The sequence below is a fragment of the Pelobates fuscus genome, chromosome 2 (genome assembly GCF_036172605.1).
Source record: "Pelobates fuscus isolate aPelFus1 chromosome 2, aPelFus1.pri, whole genome shotgun sequence".
NCBI classification, from domain to species: Eukaryota; Metazoa; Chordata; class Amphibia; order Anura; family Pelobatidae; genus Pelobates; species Pelobates fuscus.
Window position 1 is genome coordinate 349,681,889 of NC_086318.1, and position 20,631 is coordinate 349,702,519.

Below are 20,631 nucleotides of genomic sequence, written 5' to 3' on the forward strand. Positions count from 1 at the left end.
GGAACGTTAGGCTGCAAAAATCCTAACCTAAGGTGCTGCACACAGGTATGAAAATAGTTGCTATAGTCTGTTACAATGGAGCACTGTGGGGAGAAACTGCAATCATTGTTTTATTTTCTTTTTCTCATTTATGTATCTAAAAAAAAAAAAAATGTTGTCCCTTTTTATACTGACTGTGCAGAAGAGAAAATAGCACAGTCAGTAAAAAAAAGGGGGGGGGGGAGAGAAAACATTTTTTAGATACATAAATGAGAAAAGGAAAGCAAAACAAGGATTAGTTAGATTAAAAACAAAAGAAGGAAGGTATGTAGAAGAGGAGACAGGTCTAAGCTGACTGCCTCAATTAATATTTTTGTTCAGTATTTACAGATGAAAATGAAGGTAAGGGATCTCAGTTAGGAAAAAGGACATTTGTTACATGTGACTTTACAGAAGATGATGTTCTATTTCAACTGTCAAAAGTAAAGACAAATAAGTCAATGGGGCCTGATGGAATACACCCAAAGTTATTAAAATAACTTAGTGGTGTACTAGCAAAACCATTAACGGATTTATTTAACCAATCGTTGTTAACGGGAGTAGTCCCAGAAGATTGGAAGTTAGAAAATGTTGTGCCCATTCACAAGAAAGGTAATAGGGAAGAGTCGGGCAACTATAGGCCAGTAAGCCTTACTTCAGTAGTGGGGAAAGTAATGGAAACCATGTTAAAGGATATGATGGTTAAACATCTAAAAACACATGGATTTCAAGATCAGAGACAACATGGGTTTAGTTCTGGAAGACCATGCCAAACTAATCTTATTGATTTTTTTGATTGGGTAACTAAAATAATAGATCAGGGTGGTGCAATAGACATTGCTTACCTAGATTTCAGTAAGGCTTTTGACACTGTTGCACATAGAAAGCTTATCAATCTTTAAGTTTGGATTCCAATATTGTTGATGGGTAAGGCAGTGGCTGAGTGATAGGCAACAAAGGGTTGTAGTCAATAGAGTATATTCGAAGCATGGTCTTGTCCATGGGGTACCTCAGGGATCTGTACTTGGACCCATTCTCTTTAATATATTTATTAGTGATATTGCAGAAGGTCTTGATAGTAAGGTATGTCTTTTTGCTGATACGAAGATATGTACCAGGGTTGATGTTCCAGGAGGGATAAGTCAAATGGCAAATGATTTAGGTAAACTAGAAAAACGGTCCGAGCTGTGGCAACTGACATTTAATGTGGATATGTGGAAGATAATACATCTTGGATGTAAAAACCCAAGGGCAGAGTATAGAATATTTGATAGAGTCCTAACCTCAACATCTGAGGAAAGGGATGTAGGGGTAATTATTTCGGATGACAAAGGTCGGCAGACAATGTAATAGAGCAGCAGGAAATGCTAGCAGAATGCTTGGTTTTATAGGGAGAGGTATTAGCAGTAGGAAGAGGGAAGTGTTCATGCCACACGAGACCTCACTTGGAGTATTGTACGCACTACTGGAGACCGTATCTCCAGAAGGATATTGCTACTTTGGAGAGAGTTCAGAGAAGGGCTACTAAACTGGTTCATGATTACAGGATAAAACGTACAAGGTTAAAAGGATCGCAACATGTCTAGCCTGGAGGAAAGAGGAGACAGGGGGGATTTGATGGAAACAATTAAATACATAAAGGGAATCAACACAGTAAAGGAGGAGACTATATTTAAAAGAAGAAAAACTACCACAACAAGAGGACATAGTCTTAAATTAGAGGGACAAAGGTTTAAAAATAATATCAGGAAGTATTAGTTTACTGAGAGGGTAGTGGATGCATCGAATAGCCTTTCAGCTGAAGTGATAGAGGATAACACAGTGAAGGAATTTAAGCATGCGAGAGATAGACATGAGGCTATCCTAGCTTTAAGATAAGGCCACGGAATGAAAGTATTTAGAAAACTGGGCGGACTAGATTATCTGCCGTCACATTCTATGTTTCTATGTTTCAAATAGCAATCAAAATTAAAAAATCCATGGGCTTCACAATAATGGTAGAGTTTATTTGGATCAACAAACAAAAAAAAAAAACGTTCTGGCCTAAGCCTTAATTTGATAGTGTTAGTGTGTGTTATGTGTCTATACATGTTTAAGCGTCAGGATTGTCTTAAAGCTTTCCTACCGGGATTTTGGAAACGCTGGACGCCCTCATGCAAAGCGTGGAGTCGTTTCACATAGCCAAACTCTGTTAAACAGCATGAAGCCCCTCTAGTGGCTGTCTGGTAGACAGTCACTAGAGGCATGCTGAACACTGCAAAACTGCATTGTTTTACATTGCAGGGTCAATGGGACAGGGACACAGCACCCAGACCACTTCAATGAGATGAAGTGGCCTGAGTGCCTATAGTGTCCCTTTAAGCCAAAGATGAATGTCCCTTATGAGAAATCAAACAAAGTGCAGATGTTTGTGGAATATAGTAACCAACTGTTGCTATCCAGAATGTTTGTTGAAAACAAGATTTATATTAAATTAATCCATTTGGAAAGGCATTAATGAAAAGTTATAATCAAATAAAAGCTCTACCATAAATTATGTTCTATGAATACATGTATCAAAACACAATCAAAAATATCTGAATAGCAGAAAATTAGGGAAAATCTAATTTTCCTACAACAATTCTGCACAGGAGGAAACAGTTATTTTTCATTTAATTAGAGCAAACTGTTATTTTCCCCCCATGTTAAGTTAAGTCCAAAAGAAAATATTTTCACACGGAGTCCTGTGTTGTATTTAACTTTATATATATGTATTCATCGCTGTGATGAAACAATAAGGACATTATGGCTAATATTTTTGTATTTGGCCAAACTCTTAACCTTAGCAATAAGCCACTAAGGATGCAGATGGAGAAATTAATATATTTGTGCAAAATTCAAATATAAAAGATCTAAGAAAAAAAACAGAAATCAGACTCAAGTTCATGAAACGTCCACGTGCTAACAGAAAACTTTCTAGAGTTTGAAAGCTGTGAAATAGTTTTTCTGTCTGCTTACCCCATCTAATATTACCAAGGGCAATTTGAACATATTGAAAGTAACCAAACAGCTGTCAGTTACCAGAAAAATCAAACATTGTAGCAACAGTGGATTCACTGTTAATTGGATAAATGAAGGCATTGCTTACTTTACACAAAAATCGCACACAGGATTACGCACTAGATATGGTTTATATTCTCAGTTTATTTTGTGCATTGATAATTCATCGGTGGAATGTTGAATATTTCTTGGCGTAATAAAGTTTTCTTTTACTGCTAATAAGGACTAAGTATAACATATAAATATTATAATATGTTAAATTACAATCTAAAGATTATATGTTAAATTATCATTCTCTAAAAGATGCAAACCAAAGAATATCCACATAACATATTTTAAACCTTTTTAAAGGAACACTGCACAAAAAATCCCAATTTGATAGATATGCCCTTACAAAAATATGTGTTTTTTTTTTTTGCGCATAAACCTCTGCTGTACAAGAATTTCACAAGATAATGACCAGAGTGAAATTGGTTTCAATATTAATGCTGGGTAATAAACCCATACATTGTATATTAACTTACTATAACAAAACAGAGAACTGCACATGCATTATAAAAAACAATTTAATACACAAATTGAGCCAAGTAACAAAAATCTAAAACAAAAATAATAATAGATTATTTTTATTTTTTGTCATTCTTTATTTTTGGTTGTGCATGTAATTAATACAAGCAAGCATACAGTGCCACAACAGTATCTGTATGCAAGACAGGAATTGACATAAATTAACATTGGTACGTCATATACATCGCTTGCACATTATTATATGAGAATAGAAATAAAAACAGAAATAAGAAAAGCTATACTGGCATGTTCATAACAAGCTAAAAAGGATGATCTCGTTTTTATATAGGCTCGATATAATTTCAGACTTCCCAGGCAGAATTTTAGTACCACTGGGTGTCTAGGACAACAGATAGATGCAAAACTTAAAATGAAACAATTAACAAGACTAAACTGGAACTAGATGATGTGATAGATAGTGCTACCTAAGCAGAATATATTGACTATATTAGCCAGGCTAGTTAGTACATTTGCCAAGGTATCACAACTGAACTAGGGATGAACCAAAATGAAAATTCTGGACTGAAACCGAAAATTCTGGGTACCCTTGGCCGAAAAATGTTCTTGACTTTTCATGTTATCATTACTTTTTTTCATTGTGATATATAATCATCTGAATTGTAAATGCAAGCATGTCTGTTAAACTATGCACTAAAAAAAAGAAAAAAACATTTTGGTGCATCCCTAAAGTGAACGACAGGTTATATGTAACAATCTTAGAATAAATTAGCTGGCACCGTGATCTCATGCTGCCACACTTAGAGTAAGAGAGAGAATGCAATAAAAGAGTAAACTGGAGAGACTTAATAAAATGATGGCTACTTAAGATACAAGGCTCAAGTGTTCAAACAGTAAGACATTGTATGTCAGGGCTCGGGCATTCAACCGACTCTTATTAACGAAATACTCAAATAAGTACAGGAAGTCTGTGGGGTGAATTATCTGTACAGTGCCAGGGAGTGGATCCCCTCCACCCCCAGGCTCTTCAAAAAGCTGACACCTTTGTGCCACAGACTCAAGTCCTTCCCGTGAAGGGAATAGTGAGGGATCCAATGCTGGATAGTGGTCCTTCGCTGAGGTGGACGGTGTGGCCTTCAGCCCAGGAGTGCAAGCAAGCCTGTGAGGGTAATTTTTCCAGAGGGTACCTTCCTGACCTCATTCCCTGATCCTCACATCTCTCCCAGATTGTGAGTGTGTTGCTGCCAACCGTTCTTCCAGTTGGGCCCAAAAGCACTCAAAAATTGCCTCCAGCCTTAACAAGATGTGACTGGCGTGGTCCTGCTGTTCTGAGCCGGGCTGCGTCATGCTCTGCAGCCCAGGTGATAATAATAGGTTCTGACATTTTGAATGGAACGGTTATGTCTCCTCAGTTTGTAGGATCAGTCATGTGTGGTAAGAGGATATGCGCATGTAAGCCCAGTGGGGATCGGGATGACCCACGCTGGTACAAGGGGGAAGTAGGATGCGTCCTTAGGAAGAACTTCAGAGCGGGGAGAGCGGTTACCTCTCTCCAGCTCGGGTGCTAGTAAGCCGTGATTCCACTCCTCCGGCTTCAGCCAGCTTAGCCTCACAAAAGTGGGTTCTCTGGGTTTGTGAGAACTTCCCCCATGTAGGCGACAACCAGTGGGGATGATTGTGGATCAGGATTTTACCCAGGAGAACTGCAAAAAGGTTGGGAGCCCGCTCTAGATGTGCCCTGTCTGCCCGGCTTTTAAACTCTGTCCCCCATAATAAGTTATTTAAAAAAAAATTTTTTTTAAAGACTGTGGATGGTTTTTCCTTGAACTGAACACTGAATTATAATGAACTGAAAACTGAATTGCAAACTTAGATGACTGTAAATAAATTGATCAACGCAGCTCACATTGCAGCTTGGTTATTTAGTGAATACACTCCTGTATGAAATGTAAGAAAATGGTGCTACTTTTCAAAACTGTAGTGTAATGTACACAAACAGGACACGTTGAATCCATCCTGTTACTATATTAAAAAAAAAAAAACATTACACTGAATTTTATTGACAAATCCAAATTAGATAAGACAATTTCCGGTTCTAATTTGTCTGTCTCAGACAAATTTGTCATTGCAATTAGGCTCGGCTGTGAAATAAGGCAATTCTTTGGCACTGATATAAGCAGTTCCATTTGCTACCTTTTTGGTAGAATACTGAATACTCTATCAATAAATAAATAAATAAATGGGCCCTCTGGCTAAAAAAAGACAGCAGTGATAGAATATACAACAGCTTCTTAAAAAAGTCAAGAAGCCGAGATTAATGCTATTAAAAACTAAAAAGACTGTCCCTGCAGTCTTTCTTTTCAAAGCTATTTATCTTTTGAGATTTTTTAGAATTGCATTCCTTTTGATTCAGAAGATTAAAGGAACACTACAGTGTTAGGAATACTAAGGGTTAAATAACCCTTTAAACAATTACCTAACTCCAGCGTCAATGGCCAATCACCGCTGGGTCGGGCTTCTCCTCCGCCGTCATCAGCCGATAAAGGGAACCTAATACACATGCCGAGTCAATGCTTTCCAGCGGGGTTATTCAACACACTGGACATACTCATGTAAAATGTGAGGACGTCTAGCGTTGTTTCATGGTGTCTCAGACCCACGCATATTGCGGAGGAATTCGCTGTATATTATGCTCGACTCTGTAACCTCAGGGATGATCTAGATGGACAGAAAACATCCCAGTACCAAATTGATGAATTTCTACAACAGATTCAATTGCTCACCATCTCCCAAGAAGACAGGGATGAATAAGGGAAACTCTTCTCTGCAACTGAAATCATAGCAGCTATAAAGACTCTTCATTGCCATAACTCTCTAGAACATGATGACCTATCTGGCCTTTATTACAATTCCTTTCAAGATATCCTTGCCCCTTATCTAATGTGCTTATTCAATTTCTGTTGCACAGAAGGTCACTTTTCATGAAAGATGCTTATGGCTCATATTGTTACTCTACCAAAACCAAGAAAGTCCTCACACCAATACCACAGACCTATTTCACTACCTAATGTCGACACCAAACTATATGCAAAACTAATAGCAAATAGATTGTACCACATGTAACCTAAACTTTTACACTACGACCAGTTGAGGTTTGTGAGGGGCTGCCAGGGGTTTGATAATATCAGGTGTATCCTAGACTATGTATCCTAGACTATGTGAACTCGGAAAAGTTTGAAGGACTTTTGTTGGTGGTCGAGGCCGACAAAGCCTTTCGATAGGCTCAGTTGGATGTGCATACAAAGGGTGCTGCAGAAATTAGCTTTTCCTCCAGCATTAATATTGAGCCTGTACAACTCCCTCACTACCAAAGTCTTAAATGCAGGCTTTCTATCCGCTCCCTTTGACATCATTACTAATGGGATGGAGCAGGGGTACCTCTAGTACACAAAATCAGCTAAACACAGATATTGCATGTGTTTGTATTTCTGGATGACATCCATGCTGTCCAAACCAAGGATTTCACATACCTACTGTCACGAACACACCCTACTTCAAGAGTGTGCGTGACTTAGTTGTGGTGGTTAAAGGGAAAGTTCACTATTTGTCTGCACTAGACCGGAAATAATGCCAAAATCCCCCTTACCACCACCCACACAAACATAATAATATACCTATTACTATTTTAACGCTGCCACATCCAAGACAATTTATAAATGGGGTGATTTGGTCCCACAGGTAAATCAATAATAAATACAACTTGAGCACAATATTTAAGGAATTGCAAAAATACTAATTAGTCTCTTCAGGTAATGTGATTCTTAACCAGACAAAGGCAGAACTTAATAAAGGAATAGTTATTATGAGCAAAATAATAGTCACAGTGCATACAAAAAATAGATGAAAAAAAATAATTTACACCAACAACAGATAAAAAACAAAAGGGATAAAATAACAAAGTCCTAATCACTTACTCAGCTCTTCAAAATAAATATTTCTGACCCAGGGGGTCTCTGGTAGGAAAGAAGGTGACTCACTTAGAATTAGATTCTGGCCCCAAGCAAGTACTAAGACATTTCAGTATCATTAGATATATAAAATAGTGGATACAAGGTGAAGCGCTATATATTTTAAACAATGTGAAGTATAAAAATAGGATAATACCTTAATTTCATACACAAAAGTCCATATGTGACATATAATACCTTGAAATAAAACACAAATAAAGACAAAAAATAGTGTATCCTGTGATATGAATAGTTTAGTATAGAATGAAATAAATTTCCCACTCACACTTTTAAGAGCTAATGGATATAGCTCTCTAAAATCAGATTGTGGTCCTAAACCACATACACTCCTGATCAGAGCCGATTTGGATGGCTCTGGGTTTGTAAGTACCCCTTTTGCTTTACCCTTTTATAGATTTTATATCTAAGGTACTGCACCATATACCTCTCCTGATTTTAGAGACCAAGGAAGAGGAGGAACTCCCACCAAAAGAAGGGACTAGGATCGCCTTTTTATTGAGCTATATCCATTAGCTCTTAAAAGTGTGAGTGAGAAATTTATTTCATTCTATACTAAACTATTCATATCACAGAATACACTATTTTTTGTCTTTATTTGTGTTTTATTTCAAGGTATTATATGTCACATATGGACTTTTGTGTATGAAATTAAGGTACTATCCTATTTTTATACTTCACATTGTTTAAAATATATAGCGCTTCACCTTGTATCCACTATTTCACTATTGTTTAAAGATAAGAATTTGGTGTTGAAGCAGCTTGTTCACCTATATCACATCCACTAAATTAGCGCTAGTACTACCCCCTTTTTCTTCATTAGATATATACCCTGTGGATTGCCATGCCTGGTCTAGAGGTGGAGTTAAGGCGTATCTATAGAGATAATGAGTGACCGCCCCCTTGTGTTAAAGACCAACATCAATCCAAATGGAAACATTTGGTTCTATCTTCTCTTGCCACAGAAATAATAATTCCATCTACGAATTTGGTATTATTTTCCCATTCTATAGATATGTTGCTCACCGTACTTTGGACCCAGTTTGGCTGACATCACAATTCCTTCCCCTATCGTTACGTTATGCCAATCATGCTTGGGCTTGTTTAGAAGAGGGTGCTTGTCACATTCCAATTATAACAAAAAATATTATTCTGTGGGTAAATATTTATTGTTTTTCCTTTGGATATGATACTGGAACAAGGCTAATGGCCATTAACATATCAAAGAAATCCAGTCATCAATTAAAAGGTAGGGGCTATATGGCTGAAGAGACATTCAGATTACCTTTATGCGACTTCTCACACCTTACAGAGCCTTTGATTAATTCACATGCTCCATCCATACGGTAAAACCCTTTTCACATTCCTATGTAATTTCCATCACCCCTTCTGTCATCTGACCTCTGTGGGGGGTCACAGCTTCAAAGCGAATTAAGGCTAAAAAAAAAACAACCTTCTGACCTTCCATACAATCAAATTAACCCCTTTTGACACTGAAAATAAGATCTCTACCAGGCAGGCAGATCATCAATTCACTACGCAAATTGCATTAAAGGACAATATTCCATAGTGCAATAATAAATTATGCCCTTTGCCGTGACACCTACTATCAATAAATCTAACCACCTTCTCCTTTTGCAACAAATAAAACAAGAAATGTTCTCTTGGAAAGAGACATTCCTGTCCTGAGCAGGAAGGGTAAATACAATCAAACTCATATAGACAGGAGGCCGGCAAAACTACCAAATTTCATCCTAACAGAATGAGAACAGTTTGTCAATTCGTGTTAGGGCCACATTCAGTACTTTCTGTTCGGATCGGCAATTCATTCAAATGCCGATCCTAATTTTGTCGCGGCTGCACCTCGCAGCCACTTAGTCGATAGCTCCCTAATTCTCACGGTATTAGGGAGCTATCTACCAAAAGGCTGAAAGACCTAAATTGGTCTTTCAGTCAACGTTACTAATACTAAGCAAAAATTACTTAGTATTAGTAATTAAATCTCCCTTTTGCCTCTACCTGCTATGATGCGAGTACGGGCATGTCTACTAAACAGTGAGCAGCCAGTGCCGACAGTGTTGTGGAGTCAGGAGGGGGGTTAAAAGAAGAATAGATGCGGCCATGACAGTGCCACTTTAAACAACGGTCAACATTTGACATAATTTGGGACTCATGGTGTACTCTTTATAGGGAAAGATATAGGTGATGTGTGAGCAGCTTGGTGGCAAGCTCCCGGGGATCCTGTAAATGTGTTTGGGAGTCAAGTTTGGCTGTTGGGATGTAATCCTGCCTGTCTTTGTAGAGCCAATGCAGTATATATCATGCTATCAAATATGTAAGAATCTTTTTTTATTGTGTAACCCCTCCCAACCTTTCCTTTCTGTACCCATAATTTGAAAATTGCAATAAACTACAATTTGAAGTGAAAAAAAAAAAAAAAGAAGAAGAAAAGTAAAAAAATAAAATGCAATGGCATTCTGGGAATGTTGCCTTATGACAAGTGAATGTTGTACATGCAGGATATACATGTCTGTTAGGTGTTAACATATTTTTTCACTGGTAAACAAGTAGTAATTCCCTCTTCAGTATTCACAGAACTATGCATTCACTTTTATTCTGTGCAATCACCGATACTTGCTTATACGTTTAAGGACATTAAATCAGATTTAAAAAGTCATATGCATTTTCTTACTTGTGGAAACTTCCAGCTCTGTCCTCACTGTCTGCATACAGAAACATTTTTAAAGCGTAATTCTCTACATGAGCACTGCCAACTATTTCCTGAGTAATGGAGTCACAATCGCCAAGTTGCTTCTTCAGCTGTATTAAAAAAAAAAGAAAAAAGAAAAATGTCAGGAAAAAAAAATAATCAAACATCATCTAAATGTGTGCAAGGAATATTCTAATCAGTATGAGGGTGATCAACTAGTTATGTAATTTAGGTGCAATATATATTTCTGCAAACTGCCACAGTCACTTTCATCTTCTGTCTGAATTATTTACTAAATTGTGATTTTTTTTTCTAATTCCGTTATTGTGGTCAACAATTTCGTGAGTAACTATGAGAGAACAATTCTGTCTCATACAAATCAGTGTATGAATGTTAAATTAGTGTTTCCAGTTAATCTAAAGATTAAATGAAAAAAAACACATGCTGAAATACACCACAGGCAATATTTCCTTTGCTGTAATATGTGCAACTATTATACTCTCTATATACCGTAACCCTCCTTAACTGTGTGAAATTTAAATTTTAAAATGTTGCAAAGCACTGCAAATAAGAACATTATACAATTACAAAGACTATATATATATATATTATACAAAAACCGTTAACAGGACTCATTTTACAAGTTATTAAAAAGTGATGTCGCTAGCAGTATCTGGGTTCCTTTCTTCAGATTTTTTCCAAAAGAGGAGCTGGAAACCTAAAGTCTTGTTGACCACATTAAAGGAAACAGCATAACCACTTTATCAAATTGATTTCGCTATAGCCCCTGCAGTTCCCATGGTTCTGTCTTATTGGTCACAGCTAAATTATTTCTGAACACTTTATCAATGAGCCGAACGACGCTCTAGGTCCATCACTGCTTGGGTAAATGTGGAAGCATTAGCCAAAGCTTTAAGCAGCCAAGGAATCGCATTCAGTTCATCTATTCAAAAAAATATTCAACAGTTAACAAGGAGATGGTGTCACGGGACTCCAGGCACCACAAACTCTTTAATGAAATGATATGGTTATTGTTTCATTAGTATCCCTTTAGTGATATGGAGTTTAAACTTCCACATGAATAATGTAATTTGTATCCTACCTGGATGGCATGAATAAACTTAGAATACAGTGGGTGGGTTAGGAATATATCTGCAATGAGCTGTGATACCAAAACTCACAGTAAAAAAATGTGGCACCCCCTATAGAAGATTTAAAAAAAAAAAAAAAATGGTGGAAATCTAAATAATAACATTGATTGAAGGATTCCCTAAATCTATAAAATGTTATATATCTATTTGTGAAGAAACTACACCTTTTGTTTCATTCCCTTTGATTTTTCTCGTTAAAACTACCGAATACCAACCCCCCCTCCCCCACCCCCCTGGCTCATTAACTACAAAGCAAACCAAAAATTAAGTGCTCTCTCTTGTTTACAAGAAAGGAGGCAGTGCGACTTGGTCGTTGAGTGTCTGGAAATAAAATTGGACATTCGACTTTCCGAATGCCGGTCACCTTCGCGAGCGCCTGCTTCCTTTCACCGACCAGCCAGGAAAGCACTATTCGGTAGGTTTGTTCCCACGAACTAGGGAAACAAACGCAATCTATTAGCCAGGGGAACCGTTCATGGATTTGTTCCGTTTTTAGCCTTTTCGAACTGGACCAACTGCACAGCCTAATTTCATGGAAGGGTTTCTGGGCAGGAGCCTCGTGTGCGGTCGGTCAAATTAAGCCTTCCATGAAACTCCCGAATCCCTGAACCGATCTGGGTGATTTTTTTTTAATATGTTGGTCCCCCAGATCAGGGCTATCAGGGGATATGACTTTTGTGGGGTTTCCATGGAGTTTGGGGTACTTTCTGGATTTTGTGGAAATGTGTGTTTTTTTTGTGTTTGGAGATAATTGAGTTTAGTATACTGCTTGACTATCTCCCAAGTACAGATAACCGGGCAGTTAGCCTGAATAAACTATTCCTCTAGTTTAGGCTGATGTTTGGGTATCCGTCTGATTTGCTTGGGGAATATACTTGGATGCTGTACTTCATCTGGAGAACGTTCGAATCAACACCTGAACTGCGAGCTATAAATCACTCAGCCTCTAGCAGTTCAGGAGGAAATAGACGAACAGGTATCTGCAATACCGGCGTTCGTTACACTGTTGACTACCATTATAATAGACATGTTTTGCACTTTAATTCCAAGTCACATAAAATGTATAAACACTAAACAATGTAAATATAAATAGTCAACCAAGAAATGGGAGAAAGTATAAAAATAGAAGTAAAAGAATGCAGGTTTATACGGAGTTTGTTTAAAACTGTAGGACTATCAGAGTATCTGCAGATTTATAAACCAGTCATGTTATATTAAAGAGGATCTACATATCCAGAGTTTTTTCAACCTTGAAATGAAGATGGCAAAGTGCCCTGTTTAGTAACCAAAGATTAAATGCCCTACTGTTTCTAAGGCTGTACACTGTAATTTAAAGACCTGTTAAAAGATGTTCCAGAATACAAGAGGCCTCAGGTTTCCTAATAAAATAGAAAAAAAAACAAAAAAAGCAAATAACACCAATGCATTTACAACAGGTGGACTTAAAGTCTTCCTAAATGGATCTACTGTTCACCACTAAGGAAATATCCAGTTATTTTGTAGAAAAAAAAAAACAGGGTTAATATACACCATGCTAACCTTCAGTTTATTAGCTGCCAAAATGCTGTAAAAAGAAGGCTTTGAGCATTGGACTGCTTCTGTTTTTTTATTTTTATTTTTTAAATTCTTTATTTTTGGTGCAAAAAGACTTTACAAGCATACCCATGTTGCCACGACAGCAGACACAGGCAGGTTAATGCAGACATGTTCATGGCATGATACATTTGCACATTTTTATTAAATTGGAATATAACAAGTTATTTATACATTGCTTATATGATATAGCGTGCTAAAGTAATTGAGCATATTAATAGGTAAACATAAGATTGGTATTCCACTTTATCCATTTAGCATGACGCCAACATGCTCTGGACCAGAGCTAACCTCCTTGATTTAACTAACGAGCTATACATTCACTATATTTGACTTGTTATTCAAGAATACATTTGTGATAGTCTGAACGAGTGATCTACGAGAGAGACCCCCTGGGATCCCCTACATGGGCTTACAAAGACATGAAACAAACTAAAGCGATTAGGTGTCATCAAATAATGTACTTGGCCAATCGAGGCATATAAAAAAAACAACAAAAAAAAAAACCATTTTTTTTAGCATTGCATACTTTCTATATATAAATGAGATCCAGTCACTAATAGGTGGGTTACTCACAAGTTTGTGGTAAGTACCGTATTGAGTGATGCATTTTTATGTAAAATTACATTAAACATTTTTTCACCTTGAGTGATTTTAAGTGGTGGTGCAATCGCGCTAGCCGCAAATCTAAGTAGCCGTACATGGCAGTAGGCTAATGTGCCAGTCTAATAGTTAAGGGCACCACCCAGTCAAAAACAATCTTATAGCTCAACTTATTAAAAAGGAAGGAGAGAAGGAAAGAAAAAAGATAAACTTCCTAATACCAGTGTAATCGTAAGGTAGACGTCTTGTCTATATATCTATTATATGCTGAGCTGACCATAGTGACATTTCTTTAGTCAGTGCTCTAAATGTTTAACCCCTTCAGGACCGGCCTGTTTTTGCGATGTTTGTACGTTAAGGACCAGAGCAGTTTTAACACTTTTGTGGTGTTTGTGTTTAGCTGTAATTTTCCGCTCTCTCATTTACGGTTCCCATACAAGTTATATATTGTTTTTTTCAAGACAAGAAGGGCTTTCTTTACATACCAGTATTTATATTATGTCATATATTGTATTTAAAAAAAATAATGAAATATGGTGAAAAATAAAAAAAAAAACATGTTTTTGGACTTTTACTTGAAAAATCTTTTACTTATCTACAAAAGCTAATGAAAAAAACTGCTAAATAGATTCAAAATTTTGTCCCGAGTTTAAAAACACCCAGTGTTTACATGCTTTATTGCTTTTTTTTGCAAGTTATAGGCCTATAAATACAAGTAGGAAATTGCTGTTTCAATATATATATATTTTAAATGTATCAATAGTGACCTTGTAACACCGTTATCTGTCATAAATCCCCGAAACACACCTAACATGTACATATTTTTTAAAGTAGACAACCCAGGGTATTTAAAATGGGGTATGTCCAGTCTTTTTTAGTAGCCACCTAGTCACAAACACTGGCCAAAGTTAGCATTTATATTTGTTTGTGTGTTAAAAATGCAAAAACCGCTAACTTTGGCCGGTGTTTGTGACTAAGTGGCTACTAAAAAAGGCTGAACATACCCCATTTGCAATACCTTGGGTTGTCTTCTTTTGTAAATGGTATGCCATCATGGGGCTAATTCTCATTCCTTGGCTACCATACGCTGTCAAAGGCAACCTAACCAATCTGACAAATTTCAATAAAAAAAAAAAAAAGTAAAATCAAGCCTTATATTTGACCCTGTAACTTTCACAAACACTATAAAACCTCTACATGTGGGGTATCTGAACAGTAAAATATATCACAGCAATAATATCCTCAGTGAAAGAGCTGTTTGTGTGTGAAAAATGCAAAAAACTTCACTTTCACTGACAATATCATCGCTGTGATATGTTTTACTGTTTTGAAACACTAATATTTGTGTTCAGCGAAGTCTCCCGAGTAAAACAGTACCCCCATGTACAGGATTTAGGGTGTCATAGAAAGTTACAGGGTTAAGCACAGTGCTAGCAAATTAAATTATCTGGACTTTTGGCCTGGGTTGGCAGGCAGGTCCCTCAAATTGCAATCATTAAAATTACTTAATTGGGTAAAAATATTACATAAATATGCACGTAGAATTTTAATATATATACATATTTATATATTTGACGTCTACGTGTATATTTATGAAATTATTAATGTAATTTTGTATGTGGACATATGTATATTTCGTATTATTTTTATTTATTTATTTATACATAGATATATATATCATTACATTCTAAGTGTATTTTGATATAAATATATATATATCAATATCAAAATACTGTTAGAATAAAATTGAATATATATATATAATTTTTTTTTAATTATTAAAAATTATTTTTATTTTTTGTTATTTATTTTTATTAACATATTATTTGTATTTTATAATAATATATATATACCATATATATAGTTATTATATATATTGTATATATTCGTGTGTAATTTAAATATAAGTGTATTTTTATATTAATATACGTATATATAAATAAAAAAATACACTTAGTATGACATTATATATATGATACATATACATATATTATATATAGATATAATACATGTATATATATCATATATATATACACATATTATAATTTTTTTTACACTGATTGTTTTTTTTTTTTACTTTATTTGATGATTTTACAGATGCAGGGAGACTGCCTGTCAGCACAGACAGTCCCCCTGCAGGCAGATACAAAGACCCCTATTGCGGTCATGTGATCGAGTGATCACATGGCCGTGGGGTCCTGATCTGCCGAGGGGGGACTGCCCGGGCAGACAGGCAGTCCCCCTGGACTGGGAGGAGAGCTGATCGCCGCCGTGGGACCGACGGCGATCAGGTAAGTAGCCCAAAACCGTTATGACGGTTCAGGACCGTCAGCGGTCCAAACGCACGTTTTACCGCTGACGGTCCTGAACCGTCAGCGGTCCTGAAGGGGTTAACTAGGTTGCTCCATTGGCTGTTAGTAAGCACTAGACAATAAACACTGACTAGCTTTTGAGATCGATCTTTGAACTGTGGAACACTGGCTATCATTAAAGGAGTGTTATAGGCTGAGTGCCCGGAAGACCTGTGGGGCAAGCCGAACCACCGTAGTGTTTATGACATATCTCACTATATACACATTGCTAGACCTAGCAAATTAAAGTAAACAGTACGATTGCGTCTATATGTGCCTATTTAAAGGCTAACTAGGTAGATTAATTGACTATTAAACCGTGTTGTCCACCACAAAGTGATAATAATAAACATTATACAAACTGGATAACATAGGTGTATATTGCCTTAGATGTATATCTATAGCGACAAAGTTCCCTGGGGTCCCCCAGGCATGAGTCTCGCTCCAAAGGCCGGAAGAAACCGTGAAAAATAAAGGGTGGAAAATAAAAAGGTGAAGAAATTTCCCAGGAACTTGGGTATTAATGTCGTCTGCCGCTTTCTTGCGGGGTGTTGGTAGCGTACCAGCGTGGTTCTCTGTGTACGGTTAGACATATGATACAGGGACCTTGTGTGAAGTGTCGTGGCAGCCTCCAAGGGACAGGAAAAGGATTCCTCCATAGCCGGAGATGCAAATGGCATGAGTCCTGGGGGTTATAAGTCTAGTATGTTAATCCAATGTAGCCAGGTGCTGGCAGTGCCAGGATTGGGGTGCGGGCGCCTCTGCTCTGCTTAGGTGGTGACCGCAGCATAGGTGTAGGATTTCGAGGCACAAATGTTGCGCTGATTGCCAGGTCCCAGCTGTTAGTCGGTGTGGAGGGGGCCTGGAGGCCCGTTTGGAGGAGTGAGTCCCAGTTTAGGCCCAAGGCCAGTAGCAGCTCTGTTGCGTCTTGTGAGTCCTGTATTTGGTGGGTGGTCTCACCCCTTTGCACTAGAAGTATGTGAGGGGACCTCCAGCGGTATGGGATCTTTTGGTGCTGGAGTGTGGCGGTGAGGGGTCGGAGCGATCTGCGCCAAGCTAGGGTTCCCCTTGACAAGTCTGTATAAAAGGTGAGTGTTGCATTCTCAAATTTCAAGGGAGTTTTACCTCAGAGGGCGGTGAGGACCGTTGCTTTGTATCTACCATTCTTAAAGGTCAGGATTGTGTCCCTTGTGCTTGCCACTGGGGCCCCAGTGGGCTTTGGGATCCGGTAAAGGTCTGTGGGTTCGATAGACGTGGATTGACCCGGGGGGAGTATGGCGGCCAAGAGGCTTTTGATTTTGTGTGGAAGATCTGCCTCTGGTGGTCCCTCCGGGAACCCCTTGACCTTAATATGGTGTCTCCTTCTCGTGTCCTCTTGGGCATCCAGGCGCCGTTCAAGTAGTGTATGTTTGCGATGCAGCTCCTGGATATCACCCTGCAGTGCGGTAATGGTGCGCTGGTGGTTTTGAGAGGAGTCTTCCAGCACAGTAATACGGCCTGTCAGGCCCTGCAGCTCTCCTCTTAATGCGGTGACATCTGTGAGGATATTTTTTTGCAGATCTGCTAGTAAGGCTTTCAGCACTCTGGTGGTGACAAGGTCGGCATTGGGGTCAGACTGTGGTTTGCCCGGTTTAGGTTTCACTTTTGGGGCTGGTGTTTGGGGGTATTCCTCGTCCGCTTCCTCTGAGTATTCATCAGAGAAATCCGTGCAGCGCCGCCATATTGGCTTTGCTCGGGCCGCATGCTTGCCTCCACATTTCCCCTATTGTGAGCCCAGGGGCTGAATTATCCGGTGACCTTTTCTTATTTATGCGACCCATGGAGCCTGTCGGATTCCTGCGTGGGGTCTGCTTTCAGTGGGGGTAATTTTGGTTTAGATTGGGCTTGATTTCTCCGTTTGTATTACGGAGCTCCAGGGTTGTGCGACCGTTTGCCTCTGCTGCTCGGCTCCGCCCCCCTGCTTCTGTTTTTTTAAGTGAGTGAGTGTACATGAGCAACATTTCATTTTTTAGGCTAGACATTTACTATAGGTATTAGAAACTCTGGCAGCATTTTTACAGAATACAGAAAGTGATGGCAAGTTGGCTTGTCAGATGATCACTAGTAAAGGTAAACAGCTGATGTTTACCCACTATCCGAAACTTACCCTAGAAATGTCCCACTCATAATCCCTATGATATACTACTGCACCCAGCAATAAAACTGATAGATATCTAGATCTAGCTATATATATATGTACATGCACACAGTTGCAAGAAAAAGTATGTGAGCCCTTTGGAATGATATGGATTTCTGCACAAATTGGTCATAAAATGTGATCTGATCATCATCTAAGTCACAACAATAGACAATCACAGTCTGCTTAAACTAATAACACACAAAGAATGAAATGTTGCCATGTTTTTATTGAACACACCATGTAAACATTCACAGTGCAGGTGGAAAAAGTATGTGAACCCTTGGATTTAATAACTGGTTGAACCTCCTTTGGCAGCAATAACTTCAACCAAACGTTTTCTGTAGTTGCAAATCAGACGTGCACAACAGTCAGGAGTAATTCTTGACCATTCCTCTTTACAGAACTGTTTCAGTTCAGCAATATTCTTGGGTTGTCTGGTGCAAATCGCTTTATTGAGGTCATGCCACAGCATCTCAATCGGGTTTAAGTCAGGACTCTGATTGGGCCACTTCAGAAGGCGTATTTTCTTCTGTTTAAGCCATTCTGTTGTTGATTTACTTCTATGCTTTGGGTCATTGTCCTGTTGCAACACCCATCTTCTGTTGAGCTTCAGCTGGTAGACAGATAGCCTTAAGTTCTCCTGCAAAATGTCTTGATAAACTTGGGAATTCATTTTTCCTTCGATGATAGCAATCCGTCCAGGCCCTGACGCAGCAAAGCAGCCCCAAACCATGATGCCCCCACCACCATACTTCACAGTTGGGATGAGGTTTTGATGTTGGTGTGCTGTGCCTCTTTTTCGCCACACATAGTGTTGTGTGTTTCTTCCAAACAACTCAACTTTGGTTTCATCTGTCCACAGAATATTTTGCCAGTACTGCTGTTGAACATCCAGGTGCTCTTGTGCAAACTGTAAACGTGCAGCAATGTTTTGTTTGGACAGAAGTGGCTTCCTCTGTAGTATCCTCCCATGAAATCCATTCTTGTTTAGTGTTTTACGTATTGTAGATTCGCTAACAGGGATTTCCAGCTTTATGCAAGTCAACAATTTTTAATCGTAGGTCTTCTGAGAGCTCTTTTGTGCGAGGTATCATTCACATTAGGCAATGCTTCTTGTGAAAAGCAAACCCAGAACTGGTGTGTGTGTGTGTTTTATAGGGCAGGGCAGCAGTAACCAACACTTCCACTCTCATCTCATTGATTGGACTCCAGTTGGTTGACATCTCACTCCAATTAGCTCTTGGAGATGTCATTAGTCTAGGGGTTCACATACTTTTTCAACCTGCACTGTGAATGTTTACATGGTGTGTTCAATAAAAACATGGCAACATTTCATTCTTTGTGTGTTATCAGTTTAAGCAGACTGTGATTGTCTATTGTTGTGACTTAGATGATGATCAGATCACATTTTATGACCAATTTGTGCAGAAATCCATATAATTCCAAAGGGTTCACATACTTTTTCTTGCAACTGTATATATATATATATATATATATATATATATATATATATATATATTTTTTTATATATTAACAAGGAGATAGTGTCACAGGACTCCAGACACCACAAACTCTTCAAAGATACTGACCAATTTGATAGAGTTTAACACTTAGTCCAATACTGGACTAATACGGCTAATCCAATCTACACTATATATATATATATATATATATATATATATATTCATACTAGATAAATAGATGGCTAGACAGACAGATAAATAGACCCATTCAAGTATATTGCCTTGTAAGCTTTTTTCGCTTAAAACCATTTACTTATCAGTCATCTAAAGGTAGTGCTACACATATAAAAATTAGGAGAAATGTATTCTACATTTCTGAAATTCCAAAAACAGAAAAGTACAGAGGAAAACACTAAAATTAAACTAAAGTGAAAGAAAAAGCAAGCAGTTAAAGCACACTGGAACCAGAACCCCCATCTTTATTGTTGTAGAAAAATTGACTCAAGTGAGAATTGTATTTGCAAATTCAAAGGGACACACCATACCGCTAAAACACTTAAACTTGCTTAAATGCTTTTATGCATGTCCTCATTTTTATTTTATTTTTTTCATTTTACAAAAAGTGCAGAATTCAATAGAAACTGGGACTTTTATAAATCACACTGCTTACAAGCAGACAACAGGTCCTGTTACTTCCTGGTTTGTTTGCTCAGTGGAGCTAAAATCAAGAGGCAGTAATTTCCCAGGGTAACTGCCTTGCAAAAACTTCTCATTGAGCTGCATTGAGAAGTCTGTTATTGGACAGCCACAGAAAGTCTGGGCAGGGTTACAAAGAGCGCTTGCAAAGGCAGCAGATAAGAAAACTGCAGCTTTTGTAAGCCGTTTTTAGATATACCATCAATTAAAAAAAAAAGCATAATTCAATGCATGCATATTTTTATTTCGGGTATATCTACTAAACTAATTTTTTTTTT

General features: G+C 37.8%; 1 protein-coding gene across 1 annotated transcript in view; it reads right to left on the reverse strand.

Moving 5' to 3' along the window:
* Nucleotides 1-20,631, reverse strand: part of VTA1 (vesicle trafficking 1) — a 239,811-nt gene that overhangs the window by 92,337 nt on the left and 126,843 nt on the right. The window contains exon 3 of the mRNA XM_063443615.1: nt 10,300-10,427. Coding sequence (XP_063299685.1) covers nt 10,300-10,427 — 128 coding nt within the window. The remainder of the gene's footprint in view (nt 1-10,299; nt 10,428-20,631) is intronic.